At 47.6% G+C, this 27,530-nt stretch overlaps 1 protein-coding gene across 3 annotated transcripts in view; it reads right to left on the bottom strand.

Annotated features, from left to right (window-relative positions):
- The window catches only part of map3k22 (mitogen-activated protein kinase kinase kinase 22), a 114,451-nt gene that overhangs the window by 12,560 nt on the left and 74,361 nt on the right, over positions 1 to 27,530 (bottom strand). For 2 of the 3 annotated variants that reach the window (XM_071327907.1, XM_071327909.1), the window contains 3 exons: positions 22,992 to 23,159; positions 13,027 to 13,175; positions 12,754 to 12,885 (listed from right to left, as the gene is read on the bottom strand). In XM_071327907.1, the coding sequence (XP_071184008.1) occupies positions 12,754 to 12,885; positions 13,027 to 13,175; positions 22,992 to 23,159 (449 nt within the window). The remainder of the gene's footprint in view (positions 1 to 12,753; positions 12,886 to 13,026; positions 13,176 to 22,991; positions 23,160 to 27,530) is intronic. The other variant, XM_071327908.1, reaches the window with a different exon arrangement.

Below are 27,530 nucleotides of genomic sequence, written 5' to 3'. Positions count from 1 at the left end.
GTTTTACAGGGTCAGCCATAGTAGTATGATAGGTGTTGTTTTACAGGGTCAGTCATAGTAGTATGATAGGTGTTGTTTTACAGGGTCAGTCTTAGTAGTATGATAGGTGTTGTTTTACAGGGTCAGTCATAGTAGTATGATAGGTGTTGTTGTACAGGGTCAGTCATAGTAGTATGATAGGTGTTGTTTTACAGGGTCAGCCATAGTAGTATGATAGGTGTTGTTTTACAGGGTCAGTCATAGTAGTATGATAGGTGTTGTTGTACAGGGTCAGTCATAGTAGTATGATAGGTGTTGTTTTACAGGGTCAGTCATAGTACTATGATAGGTGTTGTTTTACAGGGTCAGTCATAGTAGTATGATAGGTGTTGTTTTACAGGGTCAGTCATAGTAGTATGATAGGTGTTGTTTTACAGGGTCAGTCATAGTAGTATGATAGGTGTTGTTTTACAGGGTCAGTCATAGTAGTATGATAGGTGTTGTTTTACAGGGTCTGCCATAGTAGTATGATAGGTGTTGTTTTACAGGGTCAGCCATAGTAGTATGATAGGTGTTGTTTTACAGGGTCAGCCATAGTAGTATGATAGGTGTTGTTTTACAGGGTCAGCCATAGTAGTATGATAGGTGTTGTTTTACAGGGTCAGCCATAGTAGTATGATAGGTGTTGTTTTACAGGGTCAGCCATAGTAGTATGATAGGTGTTGTTTTACAGGGTCAGTCATAGTAGTATGACAGGTGTTGTTTTACAGGGTCAGTCATAGTAGTATGATAGGTGTTGTTTTACAGGGTCAGTCATAGTAGTATGATAGGTGTTGTTGTACAGGGTCAGTCATAGTAGTATGATAGGTGTTGTTTTACAGGGTCAGTCATAGTAGTATGATAGGTGTTGTTTTACAGGGTCAGTCATAGTAGTATGATAGGTGTTGTTGTACAGGGTCAGTCATAGTAGTATGATAGGTGTTGTTTTACAGGGTCAGCCATAGTAGTATGATAGGTGTTGTTTTACAGGGTCAGTCATAGTAGTATGATAGGTGTTGTTTTACAGGGTCAGTCATAGTAGTATGATAGGTGTTGTTTTACAGGGTCAGTCATAGTAGTATGATAGGTGTTGTTTTACAGGGTCAGTCATAGTAGTATGATAGGTGTTGTTGTACAGGGTCAGCCATAGTAGTATGATAGGTGTTGTTTTACAGGGTCAGTCATAGTAGTATGATAGGTGTTGTTTTACAGGGTCAGTCATAGTAGTATGATAGGTGTTGTTTTACAGGGTCAGTCATAGTAGTATGATAGGTGTTGTTTTACAGGGTCAGTCATAGTAGTATGATAGGTGTTGTTTTACAGGGTCAGCCATAGTAGTATGATAGGTGTTGTTTTACAGGGTCAGCCATAGTAGTATGATAGGTGTTGTTTTACAGGGTCAGCCATAGTAGTATGATAGGTATTGTTGTACAGGGTCAGTCATAGTAGTATGATAGGTGTTGTTTTACAGGGTCAGCCAAAGTAGTATGATAGGTGTTGTTGTACAGGGTCAGTCATAGTAGTATGATAGGTGTTGTTTTACAGGGTCAGCCATAGTAGTATGATAGGTGTTGTTTTACAGGGTCAGTCATAGTAGTATGATAGGTGTTGTTTTACAGGGTCAGTCTTAGTAGTATGATAGGTGTTGTTTTACAGGGTCAGTCATAGTAGTATGATAGGTGTTGTTTTACAGGGTCAGTCTTAGTAGTATGATAGGTGTTGTTTTACAGGGTCAGCCAAAGTAGTATGATAGGTGTTGTTTTACAGGGTCAGTCATAGTAGTATGATAGGTGTTGTTTTACAGGGTCAGTCTTAGTAGTATGATAGGTGTTGTTTTACAGGGTCAGTCATAGTAGTATGATAGGTGTTGTTTTACAGGGTCAGTCTTAGTAGTATGATAGGTGTTGTTTTACAGGGTCAGTCATAGTAGTATGATAGGTGTTGTTTTACAGGGTCAGCCATAGTAGTATGATAGGTGTTGTTTTACAGGGTCAGTCATAGTAGTATGATAGGTGTTGTTTTACAGGGTCAGTCTTAGTAGTATGACAGGTGTTGTTTTACAGGGTCAGTCATAGTAGTATGATAGGTGTTGTTTTACAGGGTCAGTCATAGTAGTATGACAGGTGTTGTTTTACAGGGTCAGTCATAGTAGTATGATAGGTGTTGTTTTACAGGGTCAGCCATAGTAGTATGATAGGTGTTGTTTTACAGGGTCAGTCATAGTAGTATGATAGGTGTTGTTTTACAGGGTCAGTCTTAGTAGTATGACAGGTGTTGTTTTACAGGGTCAGCCATAGTAGTATGATAGGTGTTGTTGTACAGGGTCAGTCATAGTAGTATGATAGGTGTTGTTTTACAGGGTCAGCCATAGTAGTATGATAGGTGTTGTTTTACAGGGTCAGTCATAGTAGTATGAGAGGTGTTGTTTTACAGGGTCAGTCATAGTAGTATGATAGGTGTTGTTTTACAGGGTCAGCCATAGTAGTATGATAGGTGTTGTTTTACAGGGTCAGTCATAGTAGTATGATAGGTGTTGTTGTACAGGGTCAGTCATAGTAGTATGATAGGTGTTGTTTTACAGGGTCAGCCATAGTAGTATGATAGGTGTTGTTTTACAGGGTCAGTCATAGTAGTATGATAGGTGTTGTTTTACAGGGTCAGCCATAGTAGTATGATAGGTGTTGTTTTACAGGGTCAGCCATAGTAGTATGATAGGTGTTGTTTTACAGGGTCAGCCATAGTAGTATGATAGGTATTGTTGTACAGGGTCAGTCATAGTAGTATGATAGGTGTTGTTTTACAGGGTCAGCCATAGTAGTATGATAGGTGTTGTTGTACAGGGTCAGTCATAGTAGTATGATAGGTGTTGTTTTACAGGGTCAGCCATAGTAGTATGATAGGTGTTGTTTTACAGGGTCAGTCATAGTAGTATGATAGGTGTTGTTTTACAGGGTCAGTCTTAGTAGTATGATAGGTGTTGTTTTACAGGGTCAGTCATAGTAGTATGATAGGTGTTGTTTTACAGGGTCAGTCTTAGTAGTATGATAGGTGTTGTTTTACAGGGTCAGCCAAAGTAGTATGATAGGTGTTGTTTTACAGGGTCAGTCATAGTAGTATGATAGGTGTTGTTTTACAGGGTCAGTCTTAGTAGTATGATAGGTGTTGTTTTACAGGGTCAGTCATAGTAGTATGATAGGTGTTGTTTTACAGGGTCAGTCTTAGTAGTATGATAGGTGTTGTTTTACAGGGTCAGTCATAGTAGTATGATAGGTGTTGTTTTACAGGGTCAGCCATAGTAGTATGATAGGTGTTGTTTTACAGGGTCAGTCATAGTAGTATGATAGGTGTTGTTTTACAGGGTCAGTCTTAGTAGTATGACAGGTGTTGTTTTACAGGGTCAGTCATAGTAGTATGATAGGTGTTGTTTTACAGGGTCAGTCATAGTAGTATGACAGGTGTTGTTTTACAGGGTCAGTCATAGTAGTATGATAGGTGTTGTTTTACAGGGTCAGCCATAGTAGTATGATAGGTGTTGTTTTACAGGGTCAGTCATAGTAGTATGAGAGGTGTTGTTTTACAGGGTCAGTCATAGTAGTATGATAGGTGTTGTTTTACAGGGTAAGCCATAGTAGTATGATAGGTGTTGTTTTACAGGGTCAGTCATAGTAGTATGATAGGTGTTGTTGTACAGGGTCAGTCATAGTAGTATGATAGGTGTTGTTTTACAGGGTCAGCCATAGTAGTATGATAGGTGTTGTTTTACTGGTTCAGTCATAGTAGCATGATAGGTGTTGTTTTACAGGGTCAGTCATAGTAGTATGATAGGTGTTGTTTTACAGGGTCAGTCATAGTAGTATGATAGGTGTTGTTTTACAGGGTCAGTCATAGTAGTATGATAGGTGTTGTTTTACAGGGTCAGCCATAGTAGTATGATAGGTGTTGTTTTACAGGGTCAGTCATAGTAGTATGATAGGTGTTGTTGTACAGGGTCAGTCATAGTAGTATGATAGGTGTTGTTTTACAGGGTCAGCCATAGTAGTATGATAGGTGTTGTTTTACAGGGTCAGTCATAGTAGTATGATAGGTGTTGTTTTACAGGGTCAGTCATAGTAGTATGATAGGTGTTGTTTTACAGGGTCAGTCATAGTAGTATGATAGGTGTTGTTTTACAGGGTCAGTCATAGTAGTATGATAGGTGGTGTTTTACAGGGTCAGTCATAGTAGTATGACAGGTGTTGTTTTACAGGGTCAGTCATAGTAGTATGATAGGTGTTGTTTTACAGGGTCAGTCATAGTAGTATGATAGGTGTTGTTTTACAGGGTCAGTCATAGTAGTATGATAGGTGTTGTTTTACAGGGTCAGTCATAGTGGTATGATAGGTGTTGTTTTACAGGGTCAGTCATAGTAGTATGATAGGTGTTGTTTTACAGGGTCAGTCATAGTAGTATGATAGGTGTTGTTTTACAGGGTCAGTCATAGTAGTATGATAGGTGTTGTTGTACAGGGTCAGCCATAGTAGTATGATAGGTGTTGTTTTACAGGGTCAGTCATAGTAGTATGATAGGTGTTGTTTTACAGGGTCAGTCATAGTAGTATGATAGGTGTTGTTTTACAGGGTCAGTCATAGTAGTATGATAGGTGTTGTTTTACAGGGTCAGTCATAGTAGTATGATAGGTGTTGTTTTACAGGGTCAGCCATAGTAGTATGATAGGTGTTGTTTTACAGGGTCAGTCATAGTAGTATGATAGGTGTTGTTTTACAGGGTCAGCCATAGTAGCATGATAGGTGTTGTTTTACAGGGTCAGCCATAGTAGTATGATAGGTGTTGTTTTACAGGGTCAGCCATAGTAGTATGATAGGTGTTGTTTTACAGGGTCAGTCATAGTAGTATGATAGGTGTTGTTTTACAGGGTCAGTCATAGTAGTATGATAGGTGTTGTTTTACAGGGTCAGCCATAGTAGTGTGATAGGTGTTGTTTTACAGGGTCAGTCATAGTAGTATGATAGGTGTTGTTTTACAGGGTCAGTCATAGTAGTATGATAGGTGTTGTTGTACAGGGTCAGTCATAGTAGTATGATAGGTGTTGTTTTACAGGGTCAGCCATAGTAGTATGATAGGTGTTGTTTTACAGGGTCAGTCATAGTAGTATGATAGGTGTTGTTTTACAGGGTCAGTCATAGTAGTATGATAGGTGTTGTTTTACAGGGTCAGTCATAGTAGTATGATAGGTGTTGTTTTACAGGGTCAGTCATAGTAGTATGATAGGTGTTGTTGTACAGGGTCAGCCATAGTAGTATGATAGGTGTTGTTTTACAGGGTCAGTCATAGTAGTATGATAGGTGTTGTTTTACAGGGTCAGTCATAGTAGTATGATAGGTGTTGTTTTACAGGGTCAGTCATAGTAGTATGATAGGTGTTGTTTTACAGGGTCAGCCATAGTAGTATGATAGGTGTTGTTTTACAGGGTCAGCCATAGTAGTATGATAGGTGTTGTTTTACAGGGTCAGCCATAGTAGTATGATAGGTATTGTTGTACAGGGTCAGTCATAGTAGCATGATAGGTGTTGTTTTACAGGGTCAGTCATAGTAGTATGATAGGTGTTGTTTTACAGGGTCAGCCATAGTAGTATGATAGGTGTTGTTTTACAGGGTCAGCCAAAGTAGTATGATAGGTGTTGTTGTACAGGGTCAGTCATAGTAGTATGATAGGTGTTGTTTTACAGGGTCAGCCATAGTAGTATGATAGGTGTTGTTTTACAGGGTCAGTCATAGTAGTATGATAGGTGTTGTTTTACAGGGTCAGTCTTAGTAGTATGATAGGTGTTGTTTTACAGGGTCAGTCATAGTAGTATGATAGGTGTTGTTTTACAGGGTCAGTCTTAGTAGTATGATAGGTGTTGTTTTACAGGGTCAGCCAAAGTAGTATGATAGGTGTTGTTTTACAGGGTCAGTCATAGTAGTATGATAGGTGTTGTTTTACAGGGTCAGTCTTAGTAGTATGATAGGTGTTGTTTTACAGGGTCAGTCATAGTAGTATGATAGGTGTTGTTTTACAGGGTCAGTCTTAGTAGTATGATAGGTGTTGTTTTACAGGGTCAGTCATAGTAGTATGATAGGTGTTGTTTTACAGGGTCAGCCATAGTAGTATGATAGGTGTTGTTTTACAGGATCAGTCATAGTAGTATGATAGGTGTTGTTTTACAGGGTCAGTCTTAGTAGTATGACAGGTGTTGTTTTACAGGGTCAGTCATAGTAGTATGATAGGTGTTGTTTTACAGGGTCAGTCATAGTAGTATGACAGGTGTTGTTTTACAGGGTCAGTCATAGTAGTATGATAGGTGTTGTTTTACAGGGTCAGCCATAGTAGTATGATAGGCGTTGTTTTACAGGGTCAGTCATAGTAGTATGATAGGTGTTGTTTTACAGGGTCAGTCTTAGTAGTATGACAGGTGTTGTTTTACAGGGTCAGCCATAGTAGTATGATAGGTGTTGTTGTACAGGGTCAGTCATAGTAGTATGATAGGTGTTGTTTTACAGGGTCAGCCATAGTAGTATGATAGGTGTTGTTTTACAGGGTCAGTCATAGTAGTATGATAGGTGTTGTTTTACAGGGTCAGCCATAGTAGTATGATAGGTGTTGTTTTACAGGGTCAGTCATAGTAGTATGATAGGTGTTGTTTTACAGGGTCAGTCATAGTAGTATGATAGGTGTTGTTTTACAGGGTCAGTCATAGTAGTATGATAGGTGTTGTTGTACAGGGTCAGTCATAGTAGTATGATAGGTGTTGTTTTACAGGGTCAGCCATAGTAGTATGATAGGTGTTGTTTTACAGGGTCAGTCATAGTAGTATGATAGGTGTTGTTTTACAGGGTCAGTCATAGTAGTATGATAGGTGTTGTTTTACAGGGTCAGTCATAGTAGTATGATAGGTGTTGTTGTACAGGGTCAGTCATAGTAGTATGATAGGTGTTGTTTTACAGGGTCAGTCATAGTAGTATGATAGGTGTTGTTTTACAGGGTCAGTCATAGTAGTATGATAGGTGTTGTTTTACAGGGTCAGCCATAGTAGTATGATAGGTGTTGTTTTACAGGGTCAGTCATAGTAGTATGATAGGTGTTGTTGTACAGGGTCAGTCATAGTAGTATGATAGGTGTTGTTTTACAGGGTCAGTCATAGTAGTATGATAGGTGTTGTTTTACAGGGTCAGTCATAGTAGTATGATAGGTGTTGTTTTACAGGGTCAGCCATAGTAGTATGATAGGTGTTGTTTTACAGGGTCAGTCATAGTAGTATGATAGGTGTTGTTTTACAGGGTCAGCCATAGTAGTATGATAGGTGTTGTTTTACAGGGTCAGCCATAGTAGTATGATAGGTGTTGTTTTACAGGGTCAGCCATAGTAGTATGATAGGTGTTGTTTTACAGGGTCAGTCATAGTAGTATGATAGGTGTTGTTTTACAGGGTCAGCCATAGTAGTATGATAGGTGTTGTTGTACAGGGTCAGTCATAGTAGTATGATAGGTGTTGTTTTACAGGGTCAGCCATAGTAGTATGATAGGTGTTGTTGTACAGGGTCAGTCATAGTAGTATGACAGGTGTTGTTTTACAGGGTCAGTCATAGTAGTATGATAGGTGTTGTTTTACAGGGTCAGTCATAGTAGTATGATAGGTGTTGTTTTACAGGGTCAGTCATAGTAGTATGATAGGTGTTGTTTTACAGGGTCAGTCATAGTAGTATGATAGGTGTTGTTTTACAGGGTCAGTCATAGTAGTATGATAGGTGTTGTTTTACAGGGTCAGTCATAGTAGTATGATAGGTGTTGTTTTACAGGGTCAGCCATAGTAGTATGATAGGTGTTGTTTTACAGGGTCAGCCATAGTAGTATGATAGGTGTTGTTTTACAGGGTCAGCCATAGTAGTATGATAGGTGTTGTTTTACAGGGTCAGTCATAGTAGTATGATAGGTGTTGTTTTACAGGGTCAGCCATAGTAGTATGATAGGTGTTGTTGTACAGGGTCAGTCATAGTAGTATGATAGGTGTTGTTTTACAGGGTCAGCCATAGTAGTATGATAGGTGTTGTTTTACAGGGTCAGTCATAGTAGTATGATAGGTGTTGTTTTACAGGGTCAGTCTTAGTAGTATGATAGGTGTTGTTTTACAGGGTCAGTCATAGTAGTATGATAGGTGTTGTTTTACAGGGTCAGTCTTAGTAGTATGATAGGTGTTGTTTTACAGGGTCAGCCATAGTAGTATGATAGGTGTTGTTTTACAGGGTCAGTCATAGTAGTATGATAGGTGTTGTTTTACAGGGTCAGTCTTAGTAGTATGATAGGTGTTGTTTTACAGGGTCAGTCATAGTAGTATGATAGGTGTTGTTTTACAGGGTCAGTCTTAGTAGTATGATAGGTGTTGTTTTACAGGGTCAGTCATAGTAGTATGATAGGTGTTGTTTTACAGGGTCAGCCATAGTAGTATGATAGGTGTTGTTTTACAGGGTCAGTCATAGTAGTATGATAGGTGTTGTTTTACAGGGTCAGTCTTAGTAGTATGACAGGTGTTGTTTTACAGGGTCAGTCATAGTAGTATGATAGGTGTTGTTTTACAGGGTCAGTCATAGTAGTATGACAGGTGTTGTTTTACAGGGTCAGTCATAGTAGTATGATAGGTGTTGTTTTACAGGGTCAGCCATAGTAGTATGATAGGTGTTGTTTTACAGGGTCAGTCTTAGTAGTATGACAGGTGTTGTTTTACAGGGTCAGTCTTAGTAGTATGACAGGTGTTGTTTTACAGGGTCAGCCATAGTAGTATGATAGGTGTTGTTTTACACTGCCTGGACCTCAGGGCCCATTTTGAGCAGTTCTCTGTTTAAAAACAGAATACCCTCAGAGGGCTCGCAGCATCTCTCCTGTTTTCAGTCCTTAACACCTTCGCCTGGCAGCATTCACTTCTCTTCCTGTTTTCAGTCCTCTGAGGGGAAACGAGATCTGCTCAGTCACACCTGGGACGCACAACAGATAGACCCTCACCAGAGAAACCAAGGAGCAGGCCCCTTCTCCCTCTCCTCTGTTCTCCCTCTCCTCTCTTCCCTTTCCTCTGTTCTCCTCTCTCTCCTCTCTTCCCTTTCCTCTGTTCTCCTCTCTCTCCTCTCTTCCCTTTCCTCTGTTCTCCTCTCTTCCCTTTCCTCTGTTCTCCTCTCTCTCCTCTCTTCCCTTTCCTCACTCTCCTCTCTTCCCTTTCCTCTGTTCTCCTCTCTCTCCTCTCTTCCCTTTCCTCTGTTCTCCTCTCTCTCCTCTCTTCCCTTTCCTCTGTTCTCCTCTCTCTCCTCTCTTCCCTTTCCTCTGTTCTCCTCTCTCTCCTCTCTTCCCTTTCCTCTGTTCTCCTCTCTTCCCTTTCCTCTCTCTCCTCTCTTCCCTTTCCTCTCTCTCCTCTCTTCCCTTTCCTCTGTTCTCCTCTCTCTCCTCTCTTCCCTTTCCTCTGTTCTCCTCTCTCTCCTCTCTTCCCTTTCCTCTGTTCTCCTCTCTCTCCTCTCTTCCCTTTCCTCTGTTCTCCTCTCTCTCCTCTTCACACTTTTGGTAAGACAGATCAATTACTCCCTGGCTGGTGCCAGTACCCTTCCACCCCTCCACCCCTTTCAGAGGCTGATAGGATCCATCAACGTAGCCAGACCTGACACACTGACTTGGCCCCAGGCCCCTGACCAACACCCTTCCCCCTCTCTGCCAGCTAACCTCAGTATAAACATGTCCCACGACCAGACAATGTGTGACTAAGACACTTAACACTGCCTCGACACCGCCTCAATCACAGCTGGGACAGTAATAACAGGGGCCACTAGGGCAGAGAGGAGGGGGGGCAGAGAGGACTGGGACAGTGAGGGGGGGGCAGAGAGGACTGGGACAGTGAGGGGGGGCAGAGAGGACTGGGACAGTGAGGTGGGGCAGAGAGGACTGGGACAGTGAGGGGGGGGCAGAGAGGACTGGGACAGTGAGGGGGGGCAGAGAGGACTGGGACAGTGAGGGGGGGGGGGGGGGGCAGAGAGACCTGGGACAGTGAGGGGGGGGGGGGGCAGAGAGGACTGGGACAGTGAGGGGGGGGGGGGCAGAGAGGACTGGGACAGTGAGGGGGGGGGGGGGGGGCAGAGAGACCTGGGACAGTGAGGGGGGGGGGGGGGGCAGAGAGGACTGGGACAGTGAGGGGGGGGGGGGCAGAGAGACCTGGGACAGTGAGGGGGGGGGGGGGGCAGAGAGGACTGGGACAGTGAGGGGGGGGGGGGGGGGCAGAGAGACCTGGGACAGTGAGGGGGGGGGGGGGGCAGAGAGGACTGGGACAGTGAGGGGGGGGGGGGGCAGAGAGACCTGGGACAGTGAGGGGGGGGGGGGGGGCAGAGAGGACTGGGACAGTGAGGGGGGGGGGGCAGAGAGGACTGGGACAGTGAGGGGGGGGGCAGAGAGGACTGGGACAGTGAGGGGGGGGGGGGGGCAGAGAGGACTGGGACAGTGAGGGGGGGGGGCAGAGAGGACTGGGACAGTGAGGGGGGGGGGCAGAGAGGACTGGGACAGTGAGGGGGGGGGCAGAGAGGACTGGGACAGTGAGGGGGGGGGGGGGCAGAGAGACCTGGGACAGTGAGGGGGGGGGGGGGGCAGAGAGGACTGGGACAGTGAGGGGGGGGGCAGAGAGGACTGGGACAGTGAGGGGGGGAGGGGGCAGAGAGACCTGGGACAGTGAGGGGGGGCAGAGAGACCTGGGACAGTGAGGGGTGGGGGCAGAGAGAGGGGGGGGGGCAGAGAGACCTGGGACAGTGAGGGGGGGCAGAGAGACCTGGGACAGTGAGGGGTGGGGGCAGAGAGGACTGGGACAGTGAGGGGGTGGGGGCAGAGAGGACTGGGACAGTATGGGGGGGCAGAGAGGACTGGGACAGTGAGAGGGGGGGGCAGAGAGGACTGGGACAGTGAGGGGGGGGGGGGCAGAGAGGACTGGGACAGTGAGGGGGGGGGGGGGGCAGAGAGGACTGGGACAGTGAGGGGGGGAGGGGGCAGAGAGGACTGGGACAGTGAGGGGGGGAGGGGGCAGAGAGGACTGGGACAGTGAGGGGGAGAGGGGGCAGAGAGGACTGGGACAGTGAGGGGGAGAGGGGGCAGAGAGGACTGGGACAGTGAGGGGGGGGGCAGAGAGGACTGGGACAGTGAGGGGGGGGGGGCAGAGAGGACTGGGACAGTGAGGGGGGGGGGCAGAGAGGACTGGGACAGTGAGGGGGGGGGGGCAGAGAGGACTGGGACAGTGAGGGGGGGGGGGGGCAGAGAGGACTGGGACAGTGAGGGGGGAGGCAGAGAGGACTGGGACAGTATGGGGAGGGGAGCAGAGAGGACTGGGACAGTGAGAGGGGGGGCAGAGAGGACTGGGACAGTATGGGGAGGGGAGCAGAGAGGTCTGGTTAAAGAAAGAATTGGGACTGGGTAAAGAGGAGGGGGGATGACTGCTACTCATTAAGGTCCTGGTTTACAGTGACCTCATAAACCCTGGTGTTCTGCTGACAGGAATGACTGGATATGAGAGCTGGTGACACGGCGGGGTGCAGTGGGTTGATTTGGGTTGGCAGATAAACCGTTCTGAAAGGCTGTCTGTCTCCGATGCCTGAAGGAAAATAGTCTACTTCTATTCTACTCAATGTTCAGATGGTAAACCAGTCTGTTTTAAAGTCTGCTGGTCTTCATGCTAACATCACGCACCACATCAACAGTCCACATCTAACAGACACACACCATCCCTGCCTCCTACGCAGCCCAGCCGCCTCCCACGCAGCCCGGCCGCCTCCCACGCAGCCCGGCCGCCTCCCACGCAGCTCCCACGCAGCCCGGCCGCCTCACACTCAGCCCGGCCGCCTCCCACGCAGCTCCCACGCAGCCCGGCCGCCTCGCACGCAGCCCGGCCGCCTCCCACGCAGCCCGGCCGCCTATCACGCAGCCCGGCCGCCTCACACGCACCCCGGCCGCCTCCCACGCAGCCCGGCCGCCTCACACGCACCCCGGCCGCCTCCCACGCAGCCCGGCCGCCTGACACGCACCCCGGCCGCCCCACACGCACCCCGGCCGACTAGCACGCAGCCCGGCCGCCTCCCACGCAGCCCGGCCGCCTCCCACGCACCCCGGCCGCCTCCCACGCAGCCCGGGTGCCTCCACGCAGCCCGGCCGCCTAACACGCAGCTCACACGCAGCCCGGCCGCCTCGCACGCAGCTCGCACGCAGCCCGGCCGCCTGTCACGCAGCCCGGCCGCCTCCCACCCGGCCGCCTCCCACGCACCCCGGCCGCCTCCCACGCACCCCGGCCACCTCCCACGCAGCCCCGCCGACCTATCACGCAGCCCGGCCGCATCCCACGCAGCCCGGCCGCCTCCAACGCAGCCCGGCCGCCTAACACGCACCCCGGCCGCCTAACACGCACCCCGGCCGCCTAACACGCAGCCCGGCCGCCTCCCACGCAGCCCGGCCGCCTCCCACGCAGCCCGGCCGCCTCCACGCAGCCCGGCCGCCTCCCACGCAGCCCGGCCGCCTCGCACGCAGCCCGGCCGCCTCCACGCAGCCCGGCCGCCTAACACGCAGCTCCCACGCAGCCCGGCCGCCTCACACGCAGCCCGGCCGCCTCACACGCAGCCCGGCCGCCTATCACGCAGCCCCGCCGACCTAACACGCACCCCGGCCGCCTCCAACGCACCCCGGCCGCCTCGTACGCACCCCAGGCATGAACTCAACAAAGATGGTGAGTTTCCTCTTCTCCAGGTCCCTGGAAGACCCGTAGTACTGAACGATCCGCTCATGATGCAGGTTCTTCAACAGCTGCACCTCACACTCCAGAGCATTCACCTCCTGGAGGGGGGAGATAAAGGGGGAGAGAGGGGGGAGATAAAGGGGGAGCAAAACAGAGGGGAGATAAATAGGGAGAGAGGTAAATCTGTGTTCTCAGGTAGCTCTATGTTCTGACAGGTAAATCTGATCCCTCCCACTCACCTTGCTGGTTTCCTGACAGTCGGGGTCAAAGGGCACCTGTTTGGCGGCCAGCTCCCGTCCGGTGTCGGCGTCGTAACAGAGGTATACCTCCCCAAACGCCCCACGACCCAGCAGCTTCCCCTGACGCCAGTTCACCGGCGCCTGCGGAGCTATGAGACAGAACACACCCCACGTTATAAACTAGGAGAACACACCCCACGTCATAAACTAGGAGAACACACCCCACGTCATAAACTAGGAGAACACACCCCACGTTATAAACTAGGAGAACACACCCCACGTTATAAACTAGGAGAACACACCCCACGTCATAAACTAGGAGAACACACCACACGTCATAAACTAGGACAACACACCCCACGTCATAAACTAGGAGAACACACCCCACGTCATAAACTAGGACAACACACCCCACGTTATAAACTAGGAGAACACACCCCACGTTATAAACTAGGAGAACACACCCCACGTCATAAACTAGGAGAACACACCCCACGTCATAAACTAGGAGAACACACCCCACGTCATAAACTAGGAGAACACACCCCACGCTATAAACTAGGAGAACACACCCCACGTCATAAACTAGGAGAACACACCCCACGTCATAAACTAGGAGAACACACCCCACGTTATAAACTAGGAGAACACACCCCACGTCATAAACTAGGAGAACACACCCCACGTCATAAACTAGGAGAACACATCCCGCGTCATAAACTAGGAGAACACACCGCACGTTATAAACTAGGAGAACACACCCCACGTCATAAACTAGGAGAACACACCCCACGTTATAAACCAGGAGAACACACCCCACGTCATAAACCAGGAGAACACACCCCACGTCATAAACTAGGAGAACACACCCCACGTCATAAACTAGGAGAACACACCCCGCGTTATAAACTAGGAGAACACACCCCACGTCATAAACTAGGAGAACACACCACACGCTATAAACTAGGAGAACACACCCCGCGTTATAAACTAGGAGAACACACCCCACGTTATAAACTAGGAGAACACACCCCGCGTTATAAACTAGGAGAACACACCCCGCGTCATAAACTAGGAGAACACACCACACGCTATAAACTAGGAGAACACACCCCGCGTTATAAACTAGGAGAACACACCCCGCGTTATAAACTAGGAGAACACACCCCGCGTTATAAACTAGGAGAACACACCCCGCGTTATAAACTAGGAGAACACACCCCGCGTTATAAACTAGGAGAACACACCCCGCGTCATAAACTAGGAGAACACACCCCGCGTCATAAACTAGGAGAACACACCGCACGTTATAAACTAGGAGAACACACCCCGCGTCATAAACTAGGAGAACACACCCCACGCTATAAACTAGGAGAACACACCCCGCGTTATAAACTAGGAGAACACACCCCGCGTTATAAACTAGGAGAACACACCCCGCGTTATAAACTAGGAGAACACACCCCGCGTCATAAACTAGGAGAACACACCCCGCGTCATAAACTAGGAGAACACACCCCGCGTCATAAACTAGGAGAACACACCCCGCGTCATAAACTAGGAGAACACACCGCACGTTATAAACTAGGAGAACACACCCCACGCTATAAACTAGGAGAACACACCCCACGTCATAAACTAGGAGAACACACCCCACGTCATAAACTAGGAGAACACACCGCACGTCATAAACTAGGAGAACACACCCCACGTCATAAACTAGGAGAACACACCGCACGTCATAAACTAGGAGAACACACCCCACGTTATAAACTAGGAGAACACACCCCACGTTATAAACTAGGAGAACACACCCCACGTTATAAACTAGGAGAACACACCCCACGTCATAAACTAGGAGAACACACCCCACGTCATAAACTAGGAGAACACACCCCACGTCATAAACTAGGAGAACACACCCCACGTCATAAACTAGGAGAACACACCCCACGTCATAAACTAGGAGAACACACCCCACGTTATAAACTAGGAGAACACACCACACGCTATAAACTAGGAGAACACACCACACGCTATAAACTAGGAGAACACACCCCGCGTCATAAACTAGGAGAACACACCCCGCGTCATAAACTAGGAGAACACACCCCGCGTCATAAACTAGGAGAACACAACCCGCGTCATAAACTAGGAGAACACACCCCGCGTTATAAACTAGGAGAACACACCGCACGTTATAAACTAGGAGAACACACCGCACGTCATAAACTAGGAGAACACACCCCACGTTATAAACTAGGAGAACACACCCCACGTTATAAACTAGGAGAACACACCCCACGTTATAAACTAGGAGAACACACCCCACGTCATAAACTAGGAGAACACACCCCACGTCATAAACTAGGAGAACACACCCCACGTCATAAACTAGGAGAACACACCCCACGTCATAAACTAGGAGAACACACCCCACGTCATAAACTAGGAGAACACACCCCACGTCATAAACTAGGAGAACACACCCCACGTCATAAACTAGGAGAACACACCCCACGTCATAAACTAGGAGAACACACCCCACGTCATAAACTAGGAGAACACACCCCACGTCATAAACTAGGAGAACACACCCCACGTCATAAACTAGGAGAACACACCCCGCGTCATAAACTAGGAGAACACACCCCGCGTCATAAACTAGGAGAACACACCCCGCGTTATAAACTAGGAGAACACACCCCACGTCATAAACTAGGAGAACACACCACACGCTATAAACTAGGAGAACACACCCCGCGTTATAAACTAGGAGAACACACCCCGCGTTATAAACTAGGAGAACACACCGCACGTCATAAACTAGGAGAACACACCGCACGTCATAAACTAGGAGAACACACCGCACGTCATAAACTAGGAGAACACACCCCACGTCATAAACTAGGAGAACACACCGCACGTCATAAACTAGGAGAACACACCCCACGTTATAAACTAGGAGAACACACCCCACGTTATAAACTAGGAGAACACACCCCACGTTATAAACTAGGAGAACACACCCCACGTTATAAACTAGGAGAACACACCCCACGTTATAAACTAGGAGAACACACCCCACGTCATAAACTAGGAGAACACACCCCACGTCATAAACTAGGAGAACACACCCCACGTCATAAACTAGGAGAACACACCCCACGTCATAAACTAGGAGAACACACCCCACGTCATAAACTAGGAGAACACACCCCACGTCATAAACTAGGAGAACACACCCCACGTTATAAACTAGGAGAACACACCCCACGTTATAAACTAGGAGAACACACCACACGCTATAAACTAGGAGAACACACCCCGCGTCATAAACTAGGAGAACACACCCCGCGTCATAAACTAGGAGAACACACCCCGCGTCATAAACTAGGAGAACACACCCCGCGTCATAAACTAGGAGAACACACCCCGCGTCATAAACTAGGAGAACACACCCCGCGTCATAAACTAGGAGAACACACCCCGCGTCATAAACTAGGAGAACACACCCCGCGTCATAAACTAGGAGAACACACCGCACGTCATAAACTAGGAGAACACACCCCACGTTATAAACTAGGAGAACACACCCCACGTTATAAACTAGGAGAACACACCCCACGTTATAAACTAGGAGAACACACCCCACGTTATAAACTAGGAGAACACACCCCACGTCATAAACTAGGAGAACACACCCCACGTCATAAACTAGGAGAACACACCCCACGTCATAAACTAGGAGAACACACCCCACGTCATAAACTATGAGAACACACCCCACGTTATAAACTAGGAGAACACACCCCACGTTATAAACTAGGAGAACACACCCCACGTTATAAACTAGGACAACACACCCCACGTTATAAACTAGGAGAACACACCCCACGTTATAAACTAGGAGAACACACCCCACGTTATAAACTAGGAGAACACACCCCACGTTATAAACTAGGAGAACACACCCCACGTCATAAACTAGGAGAACACACCCCACGTCATAAACTAGGAGAACACACCCCACGTCATAAACTAGGAGAACACACCCCACGTCATAAACTAGGAGAACACACCCCACGTCATAAACTAGGAGAACACACCCCACGTCATAAACTAGGAGAACACACCCCACGTCATAAACTAGGAGAACACACCCCACGTTATAAACTAGGAGAACACACCCCACGTTATAAACGAGGAGAACACACCCCACGTTATAAACTAGGAGAACACACCCCACGTCATACACTAGGAGAACACACCCCACGTCATAAACTAGGAGAACACACCCCACGTCATAAACTAGGAGAACACACCCCACGTCATAAACTAGGAGAACACACCCCACGTCATAAACTAGGAGAACACACCCCACGTCATAAACTAGGAGCACACACCCCACGTCATAAACTAGGAGCACACACCCCACGTCATAAACTAGGAGAACACACCCCACGTTATAAACTAGGAGAACACACCCCACGTTATAAACTAGGAGAACACACCCCACGTTATAAACTAGGAGAACACACCCCACGTTATACACTAGGAGAACACACCCCACGCTATAAACTAGGAGAACACACCCCACGTCATAAACTAGGAGAACACACCCCACGTCATAAACTAGGAGAACACACCACACGTCATAAACTAGGAGAACACACCACACGTTATAAACTAGGAGAACACACCGCACGTTATAAACTAGGAGAACACACCGCACGTTATAAACTAGGAGAACACACCCCACGTTATAAACTAGGAGAACACACCGCACGTTATAAACTAGGAGAACACACCGCACGTTATAAACTAGGAGAACACACCGCACGTTATAAACTAGGAGAACACACCGCACGTTATAAACTAGGAGAACACACCCCACGCTATAAACTAGGAGAACACACCCCACGTCATAAACTAGGAGAACACACCGCACGTTATAAACTAGGAGAACACACCCCACGTTATAAACTAGGAGAACACACCCCACGTCATAAACTAGGAGAACACACCCCACGTCATAAACTAGGAGAACACACCCCACGTCATAAACTAGGAGAACACACCACACGTCATAAACTAGGAGAACACACCCCACGTTATAAACTAGGAGAACACACCCCACGTTATAAACTAGGAGAACACACCCCACGTCATAAACTAGGAGAACACAACCCACGTCATAAACTAGGAGAACACACCCCACGTTATAAACTAGGAGAACACACCACACGCTATAAACTAGGAGAACACACCCCGCGTCATAAACTAGGAGAACACACCCCGCGTCATAAACTAGGAGAACACACCCCGCGTCATAAACTAGGAGAACACACCCCGCGTCATAAACTAGGAGAACACACCCCGCGTCATAAACTAGGAGAACACACCCCGCGTCATAAACTAGGAGAACACACCCCGCGTCATAAACTAGGAGAACACACCCCGCGTCATAAACTAGGAGAACACACCCCGCGTTATAAACTAGGAGAACACACCGCACATCATAAACTAGGAGAACACACCCCACGTTATAAACTAGGAGAACACACCCCACGTTATAAACTAGGAGAACACACCCCACGTCATAAACTAGGAGAACACACCCCACGTCATAAACTAGGAGAACACACCCCACGTCATAAACTAGGAGAACACACCCCACGTCATAAACTATGAGAACACACCCCACGTTATAAACTAGGAGAACACACCCCACGTCATAAACTAGGAGAACACACCCCACGTCATAAACTAGGACAACACACCCCACGTTATAAACTAGGAGAACACACCCCACGTTATAAACTAGGAGAACACACCCCACGTTATAAACTAGGAGAACACACCCCACGTTATAAACTAGGAGAACACACCCCACGTTATAAACTAGGAGAACACACCCCACGTCATAAACTAGGAGAACACACCCCACGTCATAAACTAGGAGAACACACCCCACGTCATAAACTAGGAGAACACACCCCACGTCATAAACTAGGAGAACACACCCCACGTCATAAACTAGGAGAACACACCCCACGTCATAAACTAGGAGAACACACCCCACGTCATAAACTAGGAGAACACACCCCACGTTATAAACTAGGAGAACACACCCCACGTTATAAACTAGGAGAACACACCCCACGTTATAAACTAGGAGAACACACCCCACGTTATACACTAGGAGAACACACCCCACGTTATAAACTAGGAGAACACACCCCACGCTATAAACTAGGAGAACACACCCCACGCTATAAACTAGGAGAACACACCCCACGCTGTAAACTAGGAGAACACACCCCACGTCATAAACTAGGAGAACACACCCCACGTCATAAACTAGGAGAACACACCGCACGTTATAAACTAGGAGAACACACCGCACGTTATAAACTAGGAGAACACACCGCACGTTATAAACTAGGAGAACACACCGCACGTTATAAACTAGGAGAACACACCCCACGTTATAAACTAGGAGAACACACCGCAAATAATAAACTAGGAGAACACACCGCACGTTATAAACTAGGAAAACACACCGCACGTTATAAACTAGGAGAACACACCGCACGTTATAAACTAGGAGAACACACCGCACGTTATAAACTAGGAGAACACACCCCACGCTATAAACTAGGAGAACACACCCCACGTCATAAACTAGGAGAACACACCGCACGTCATAAACTAGGAGAACACACCCCACGTTATAAACTAGGAGAACACACCCCACGTTATAAACTAGGAGAACACACCCCACGCTATAAACTAGGAGAACACACCCCACGTCATAAACTAGGAGAACACACCCCACGTCATAAACTAGGAGAACACACCCCACGTCATAAACCAGGAGAACACACCCCACGTTATAAACTAGGAGAACACACCCCACGTTATAAACTAGGAGAACACACCGCACGTTATAAACTAGGAGAACACACCGCACGTTATAAACTAGGAGAACACACCGCACGTTATAAACTAGGAGAACACACCCCACGTCATAAACTAGGAGAACACACCCCACGTCATAAACTAGGAGAACACACCCCACGTCATAAACTAGGAGAACACACCCCACGTCATAAACTAGGAGAACACACCCCACGTCATAAACTAGGAGAACACACCCCACGTCATAAACTAGGAGAACACACCCCACGCTATAAACTAGGAGAACACACCCCACGCTATAAACTAGGAGAACACACCCCACGTCATAAACTAGGAGAACACACCCCACGTCATAAACTAGGAGAACACACCCCACGTCATAAACTAGGAGAACACACCCCACGTCATAAACTAGGAGAACACACCCCACGCTATAAACTAGGAGAACACACCCCACGCTATAAACTAGGAGAACACACCCCACGTCATAAACTAGGAGAACACACCCCACGTCATAAACTAGGAGAACACACCCCACGTCATAAACTAGGAGAACACACCCCACGTCATAAACTAGGAGAACACACCCCACGCTATAAACTAGGAGAACACATCGCACGCTATAAACTAGGAGAACACACCGCACGTTATAAACTAGGAGAACACACCCCACGTCATAAACTAGGAGAACACACCCCACGTCATAAACTAGGAGAACACACCCCACGTCATAAACTAGGAGAACACACCCCACGTCATAAACTAGGAGAACACACCCCACGTTATAAACTAGGAGAACACACCACACGTTATAAACTAGGAGAACACACCCCGCGTCATAAACTAGGAGAACACACCCCACGTCATAAACTAGGAGAACACACCCCACGTCATAAACTAGGAGAACACACCCCACGTTATAAACTAGGAGAACACACCCCACGTTATAAACTAGGAGAACACACCCCACGTTATAAACTAGGAGAACACACCCCACGTTATAAACTAGGAGAACACACCCCACGTCATAAACTAGGAGAACACACCCCACGCTATAAACTAGGAGAACACACCCCACGTTATAAACTAGGAGAACACACCCCACGTTATAAACTAGGAGAACACACCCCACGCTATAAACTAGGAGAACACACCCCACGTTATAAACTAGGAGAACACACCCCACGTTATAAACGTCATAAACTCCGGCGTACCAACTCCCACACGTGTCCGACGTACCAACTCCCACACGTCTCCGACGTACCAACTCCAACACGTGTCCGACGTACCAACTCCAACACGTGTCCGACGTTCCAACTCCCACACGTGTCAGTAACCCAGTACACTATAACTGAACCCAGACTGACTGTATTAGACAAACCCCCACAATGCACTGGTTTGACCAGAGCCCCAGGGGTGCCATTTGGGATGTAACCTAATTCCTTGTTACCTTCCCCATGAACAGGCTGCATCTCCTTGTTACCTTCCCTATGAACAGGCTGCATCTCCTTGTTACCTTCCCTATAAACAGGCTGCATCTCCTTGTTACCTTCCCTATGAACAGGCTGCATCTCCTTGTTACCTTCCCTATGAACAGGCTGCATCTCCTTGTTACCTTCCCTATGAACAGGCTGCATCTCCTTGCTACCTTCCCTATGAACAGGCTGCATCTCCTTGTTACCTTCCCTATGAACAGGCTGCATCTCCTTGTTACCTTCCCTATGAACAGGCTGCATCTCCTTGTTACCTTCCCTATGAACAGGCTGCATCTCCTTGTTACCTTCCCTATGAACAGGCTGCATCTCCTTGTTACCTTCCCTATGAACAGGCTGCATCTCCTTGTTACCTTCCCTATAAACAGGCTGCATCTCCTTGTTACCTTCCCTATGAACAGGCTGCATCTCCTTGTTACCTTCCCTATGAACAGGCTGCATCTCCTTGTTACCTTCCCTATGAACAGGCTGCATCTCCTTGTTACCTTCCCTATGAACAGGCTGCATCTCCTTGTTACCTTCCCTATGAACAGGCTGCATCTCCTTGTTACCTTCCCTATGAACAGGCTGCATCTCCTTGTTACCTTCCCTATGAACAGGCTGCATCTAACCCTAACTCTACTACAGCATCCTGGTTAATCACCACCAGACCAGACTATTAAACTATCCAGACGGAAAAAACAAGAAACAGGAAGTCAAACCACATTCAGTTTACAGTTTCATGTTGCTCAGAGATTTATCGTAAGAGAGAGTCTAGAGGGCGTCAACAGAGTTCACCTCAGCATCCTCAACATACTGTACTGTAATATAACTTAGTCTCTTAGTCATCTGTCAGAGAACCAACAGCCGTCTGTCAGAGAACCAACAGTCGTCTGTCAGAGAACCAACAGCCGTCTGTCAGAGAACCAACAGCCGTCTGTCAGAGAACCAACAGCCGTCTGTCAGAGAACCAACAGCCGTCTGTCAGAGAACCAACAGCCGTCTGTCAGAGAACCATCAGCCGTCTGTCAGAGAACCATCATCCGTCTGTCAGAGAACCATCAGCCGTCTGTCAGAGAACCATCAGCCGTCTGTCAGAGAACCATCAGCCGTCTGTCAGAGAACCAACAGCCGTCTGTCAGAGAACCAACAGCCGTCTGTCAGAGAACCAACAGCCGTCTGTCAGAGAACCAACAGCCGTCTGTCAGAGAACCAACAGCCGTCTGTCAGAGAACCATCAGCCGTCTGTCAGAGAACCAACAGCCATCTGTCAGAGAACCATCAGCCATCTGTCAGAGAACCAACAGCCATATGTCAGAGAACCATCAGCCATCTGTCAGAGAACCAACAGCCATCTGGAGGGCCTGGTATGTCTGAATGTAACCAGGAAGTCGTTAGAGGGCCTGGTATGTCTGAATGTAACCAGGAGGTCGTTAGAGGGTCTGGTATGTCTGAATGTAACCAGGAAGTCGTTAGAGGGCCTGGTATGTCTGAATGTAACCAGGAAGTCGTTAGAGGGCCTGGTATGTCTGAATGTAACCAGGAGGTCTATATTGGGGTGTAACTCACATTTGGGTGCTTCCTTGCGGGGGCAGCTCTTCTCTGTGACTCGGCCCAGTGTTCTGAGGTCGCTGTACTGTAGAGTGCTGTCTCCGTTGTAACTCCGGGACTGACTGGATGGAACCAGCTGAAACAGGTTCTCCTGAGGCATGAAGCTCCGAGGGAACGTCCTCCGACCTGGACACACACACACACACACACACACACACACACACACGTTAATATTTATGCATAACCATGTTAATTTTACTAAAGAGCACACACGCATACACACACAGTTCTAAGTACGACAATGGACCGTAAAAGCAAGCATACTACAAACTATCGCCCTCTGGTGATGAAAGAGATTACGCATATTATGGACACGTTGAAACTGATGGATATTTGGAGGCTTAAAAACCTGGTAACATTTACTTGGAGGCTTAAAAACCTGGTAAGGTTTACTTGAAGGTTTAAAAATAGAAAATAGAACTGACTTCTATTTTAGCCCTTGGCAACGCAGACGCTCGTTGGCGCACAATAGCAGTGTGGGTGCAATAAATGAATAATATAGATTTCTAAATGTATTTTGTCATGCACGCGACGCGAGCAATGTAGTCAGCCTCTTAGGCCTCACTCCCCCCTATCTGAGATATCTACTGCAGCCCTCATCCTCCACATACAACACCCGTTCTGCCAGTCACATTCTGTTAGAGGTCCCCAAAGCACACACATCCCTGGGTCGCTCCTCTTTTCAGTTCGCTGCAGCTAGCGACTGGAACGAGCTGCAACAAACACTCGAACGGGACAGTTTTATCTCCATCTCTTCATTCAAAGACTCAAATTGGCAAACGTACTGCAAATTGAGAAATCATGTGACTAAACTTAATAAAAAGAAGAAGGAACTACACTATGAAACAAACTTGCCACATTTTCAATCTAAACCAACTAGAGAGTGTGTTCCCTCAGACCTGGAGGGAAGCTAAAGTCATTCCGCTACCTAAGAATAGTAAAGCCCCCTTTACTGGCTCAAATAACCGACCAATCAGTCTGTTACCAACCATTTGTAAACTTTTGGAAAAAATTGTGTTAGACTAGATACAATGCTATTTTCCTGTAAACAAATTGACAACAGACTTTCAGCATGCTTATAGGGAAGGACACTCAACAAGCACAGCACTTACACAAATGATGGATGAATGGCTGAGAGAAATTGATGATAAAATGATTGTGGGGGCTGTTAGACTGGCTTTTGACATTATTGATCATAGTCTGCTGCTGGAAAAACATTACCGTTCAACAGTTTGGGGTCACTTAGAAATGTCCTTGTTTTTGAAAGAAAAGCATATTTTTTGTCCATTAAAATACATTAAATTGATCAGAAATAATGGGCCTCTGTACACCTATGTAGATATTCCATTAAAAACCAGCCGTTTCCAGCTACAACAGTCATTTACAACATCAACAATGCCTACACCGTATTTCTGGAAAATTCCATGTTATTTTAAAAAGAAAAAAAAAGAAAATGCTTTTCTTTCAAAAACAAGGAATTTCTAAGTGACCCCAAACTTTTGAATGGTAGTGTGTGTGTGTTATGGCTTTACACCCCCTGCTATATTGTGTTATGGCTTTACACCCCCTGCTATATTGTGTTATGGCTTTACACCCCCTGCTATATTGTGTTATGGCTTTACACCCCCTGCTATATTGTGTTGTGGCTTTACACCCCCTGCTATATTGTGTTGTGGCTTTACACCCCCTGCTATATTGTGTTATGGCTTTACACCCCCTGCTATATTGTGTTGTGGCTTTACACCCCCTGCTATATTGTGGATAAAGAGTTACCTGTCTAACAGAACACAGAGGGTGTTCTTTAATGGAAAGAGGGGCAGGAGAGCGAGGGTTCTCCCCCTCGCCTGCCCCTCCTGTTCTCCCCCGCCCCTCCTGTTCTCCCCCTCGCCTGGCCCTCCTGTTCTCCCCCTCGCCTGGCCCTCCTGTTCTCCCCCTCGCCTGCCCCCCCCCTGTTCTCCCCCTCGCCTGCCCCCCCCCTGTTCTCCCCCTCGCCTGCCCCCCCCTGTTCTCCCCCTCGCCTGCCCCTCCCGTTCTCCCCCTCGCCTGCCCCTCTCCCTAATTGTACTGTTCTGGTGGTGTATACCTAAAGTATGGCTGAAGTGTCTAGTTCAGTATCAGTGTAAAAATCATCCTAAGAGTTATTAGAAGTAGTAAGCCTATATGGATACTAGCACTAGATGTCATCATAACTATTATTGTGCCTGTGTTAGAGGTTGAACTGAAACGAATCTTCCTTCTGGGAGTAATGGAGCAGCATCGGTCAGGAGAAAGCCCTCTTACTGTGTAACGATAGAGCAGCATCGTTCAGGAGAAAGCCCTCTTACTGTGTAACGATGGAGCAGCATCGTTCAGGGGAAAGCCCTCTTACTGTGTAACGATGGAGCAGCATCGTTCAGGGGAAAGCCCTCTTACTGTGTAACGATGGAGCAGCATCGTTCAGGAGAAAGCCCTCTTACTGTGTAACGATGGAGCAGCATCGTTCAGGGGAAAGCCCTCTTACTGTGTAACGATGGAGCAGCATCGTTCAGGGGAAAGCCCTCTTACTGTGTAACGATAGAGCAGCATCGTTCAGGGGAAAGCCCTCTTACTGTGTAACGATGGAGCAGCATCGTTCAGGGGAAAGCCCTCTTACTGTGTAACGATGGAGCAGCATCGTTCAGGGGAAAGCCCTCTTACTGTGTAACGATAGAGCAGCATCGTTCAGGGGAAAGCCCTCTTACTGTGTAACGATGGAGCAGCATCGTTCAGGAGAAAGCCCTCTTACTGTGTAACGATAGAGCAGCATCGTTCAGGGGAAAGCCCTCTTACTGTGTAACGATGGAGCAGCATCGTTCAGGGGAAAGCCCTCTTACTGTGTAACGATGGAGCAGCATCGTTCAGGGGAAAGCCCTCTTACTGTGTAACGATAGAGCAGCATCGTTCAGGAGAAAGCCCTCTTACTGTGTAACGATGGAGCAGCATCGTTCAGGAGAAAGCCCTCTTACTGTGTAACGATAGAGCAGCATCGTTCAGGGGAAAGCCCTCTTACTGTGTAACGATGGAGCAGCATCGTTCAGGAGAAAGCCCTCTTACTGTGTAACGATAGAGCAGCATCGTTCAGGAGAAAGCCCTCTTACTGTGTAACGATGGAGCAGCATCGTTCAGGGGAAAGCCCTCTTACTGTGTAACGATAGAGCAGCATCGTTCAGGGGAAAGCCCTCTTACTGTGTAACGATAGAGCAGCATCGTTCAGGAGAAAGCCCTCTTACTGTGTAACGATAGAGCAGCATCGTTCAGGAGAAAGCCCTCTTACTGTGTAACGATAGAGCAGCATCGTTCAGGAGAAAGCCCTCTTACTGTGTAACGATAGAGCAGCATCGTTCAGGAGAAAGCCCTCTTACTGTGTAATGATGGAGCAGCATCGTTCAGGAGAAAGCCCTCTTACTGTGTAACGATGGAGCAGCATCGTTCAGGAGAAAGCCCTCTTACTGGGTAACGATGGAGCAGCATCGGTCAGGAGAAAGCCCTCTTACTGTGTAACGATAGAGCAGCATCGTTCAGGAGAAAGCCCTCTTACTGTGTAACGATAGAGCAGCATCGTTCAGGAGAAAGCCCTCTTACTGTGTAACGATGGAGCAGCATCGTTCAGGGGAAAGCCCTCTTACTGTGTAACGATGGAGCAGCATCGTTCAGGAGAAAGCCCTCTTACTGTGTAACGATGGAGCAGCATCGTTCAGGGGAAAGCCCTCTTACTGTGTAACGATGGAGCAGCATCGTTCAGGGGAAAGCCCTCTTACTGTGTAACGATAGAGCAGCATCGTTCAGGGGAAAGCCCTCTTACTGTGTAACGATGGAGCAGCATCGTTCAGGGGAAAGCCCTCTTACTGTGTAACGATGGAGCAGCATCGTTCAGGGGAAAGCCCTCTTACTGTGTAACGATAGAGCAGCATCGTTCAGGGGAAAGCCCTCTTACTGTGTAACGATGGAGCAGCATCGTTCAGGAGAAAGCCCTCTTACTGTGTAACGATAGAGCAGCATCGTTCAGGGGAAAGCCCTCTTACTGTGTAACGATGGAGCAGCATCGTTCAGGGGAAAGCCCTCTTACTGTGTAACGATGGAGCAGCATCGTTCAGGGGAAAGCCCTCTTACTGTGTAACGATAGAGCAGCATCGTTCAGGAGAAAGCCCTCTTACTGTGTAACGATGGAGCAGCATCGTTCAGGAGAAAGCCCTCTTACTGTGTAACGATAGAGCAGCATCGTTCAGGGGAAAGCCCTCTTACTGTGTAACGATGGAGCAGCATCGTTCAGGAGAAAGCCCTCTTACTGTGTAACGATAGAGCAGCATCGTTCAGGAGAAAGCCCTCTTACTGTGTAACGATGGAGCAGCATCGTTCAGGGGAAAGCCCTCTTACTGTGTAACGATAGAGCAGCATCGTTCAGGGGAAAGCCCTCTTACTGTGTAACGATAGAGCAGCATCGTTCAGGAGAAAGCCCTCTTACTGTGTAACGATAGAGCA

Source organism: Salvelinus alpinus, chromosome 10, assembly GCF_045679555.1.
Source record: "Salvelinus alpinus chromosome 10, SLU_Salpinus.1, whole genome shotgun sequence".
NCBI lineage: Eukaryota > Metazoa > Chordata > Actinopteri > Salmoniformes > Salmonidae > Salvelinus > Salvelinus alpinus.
The sequence above is the reverse complement of the archived record's forward strand: the minus strand, read 5'-3'. Positions and strand labels throughout refer to the sequence as shown.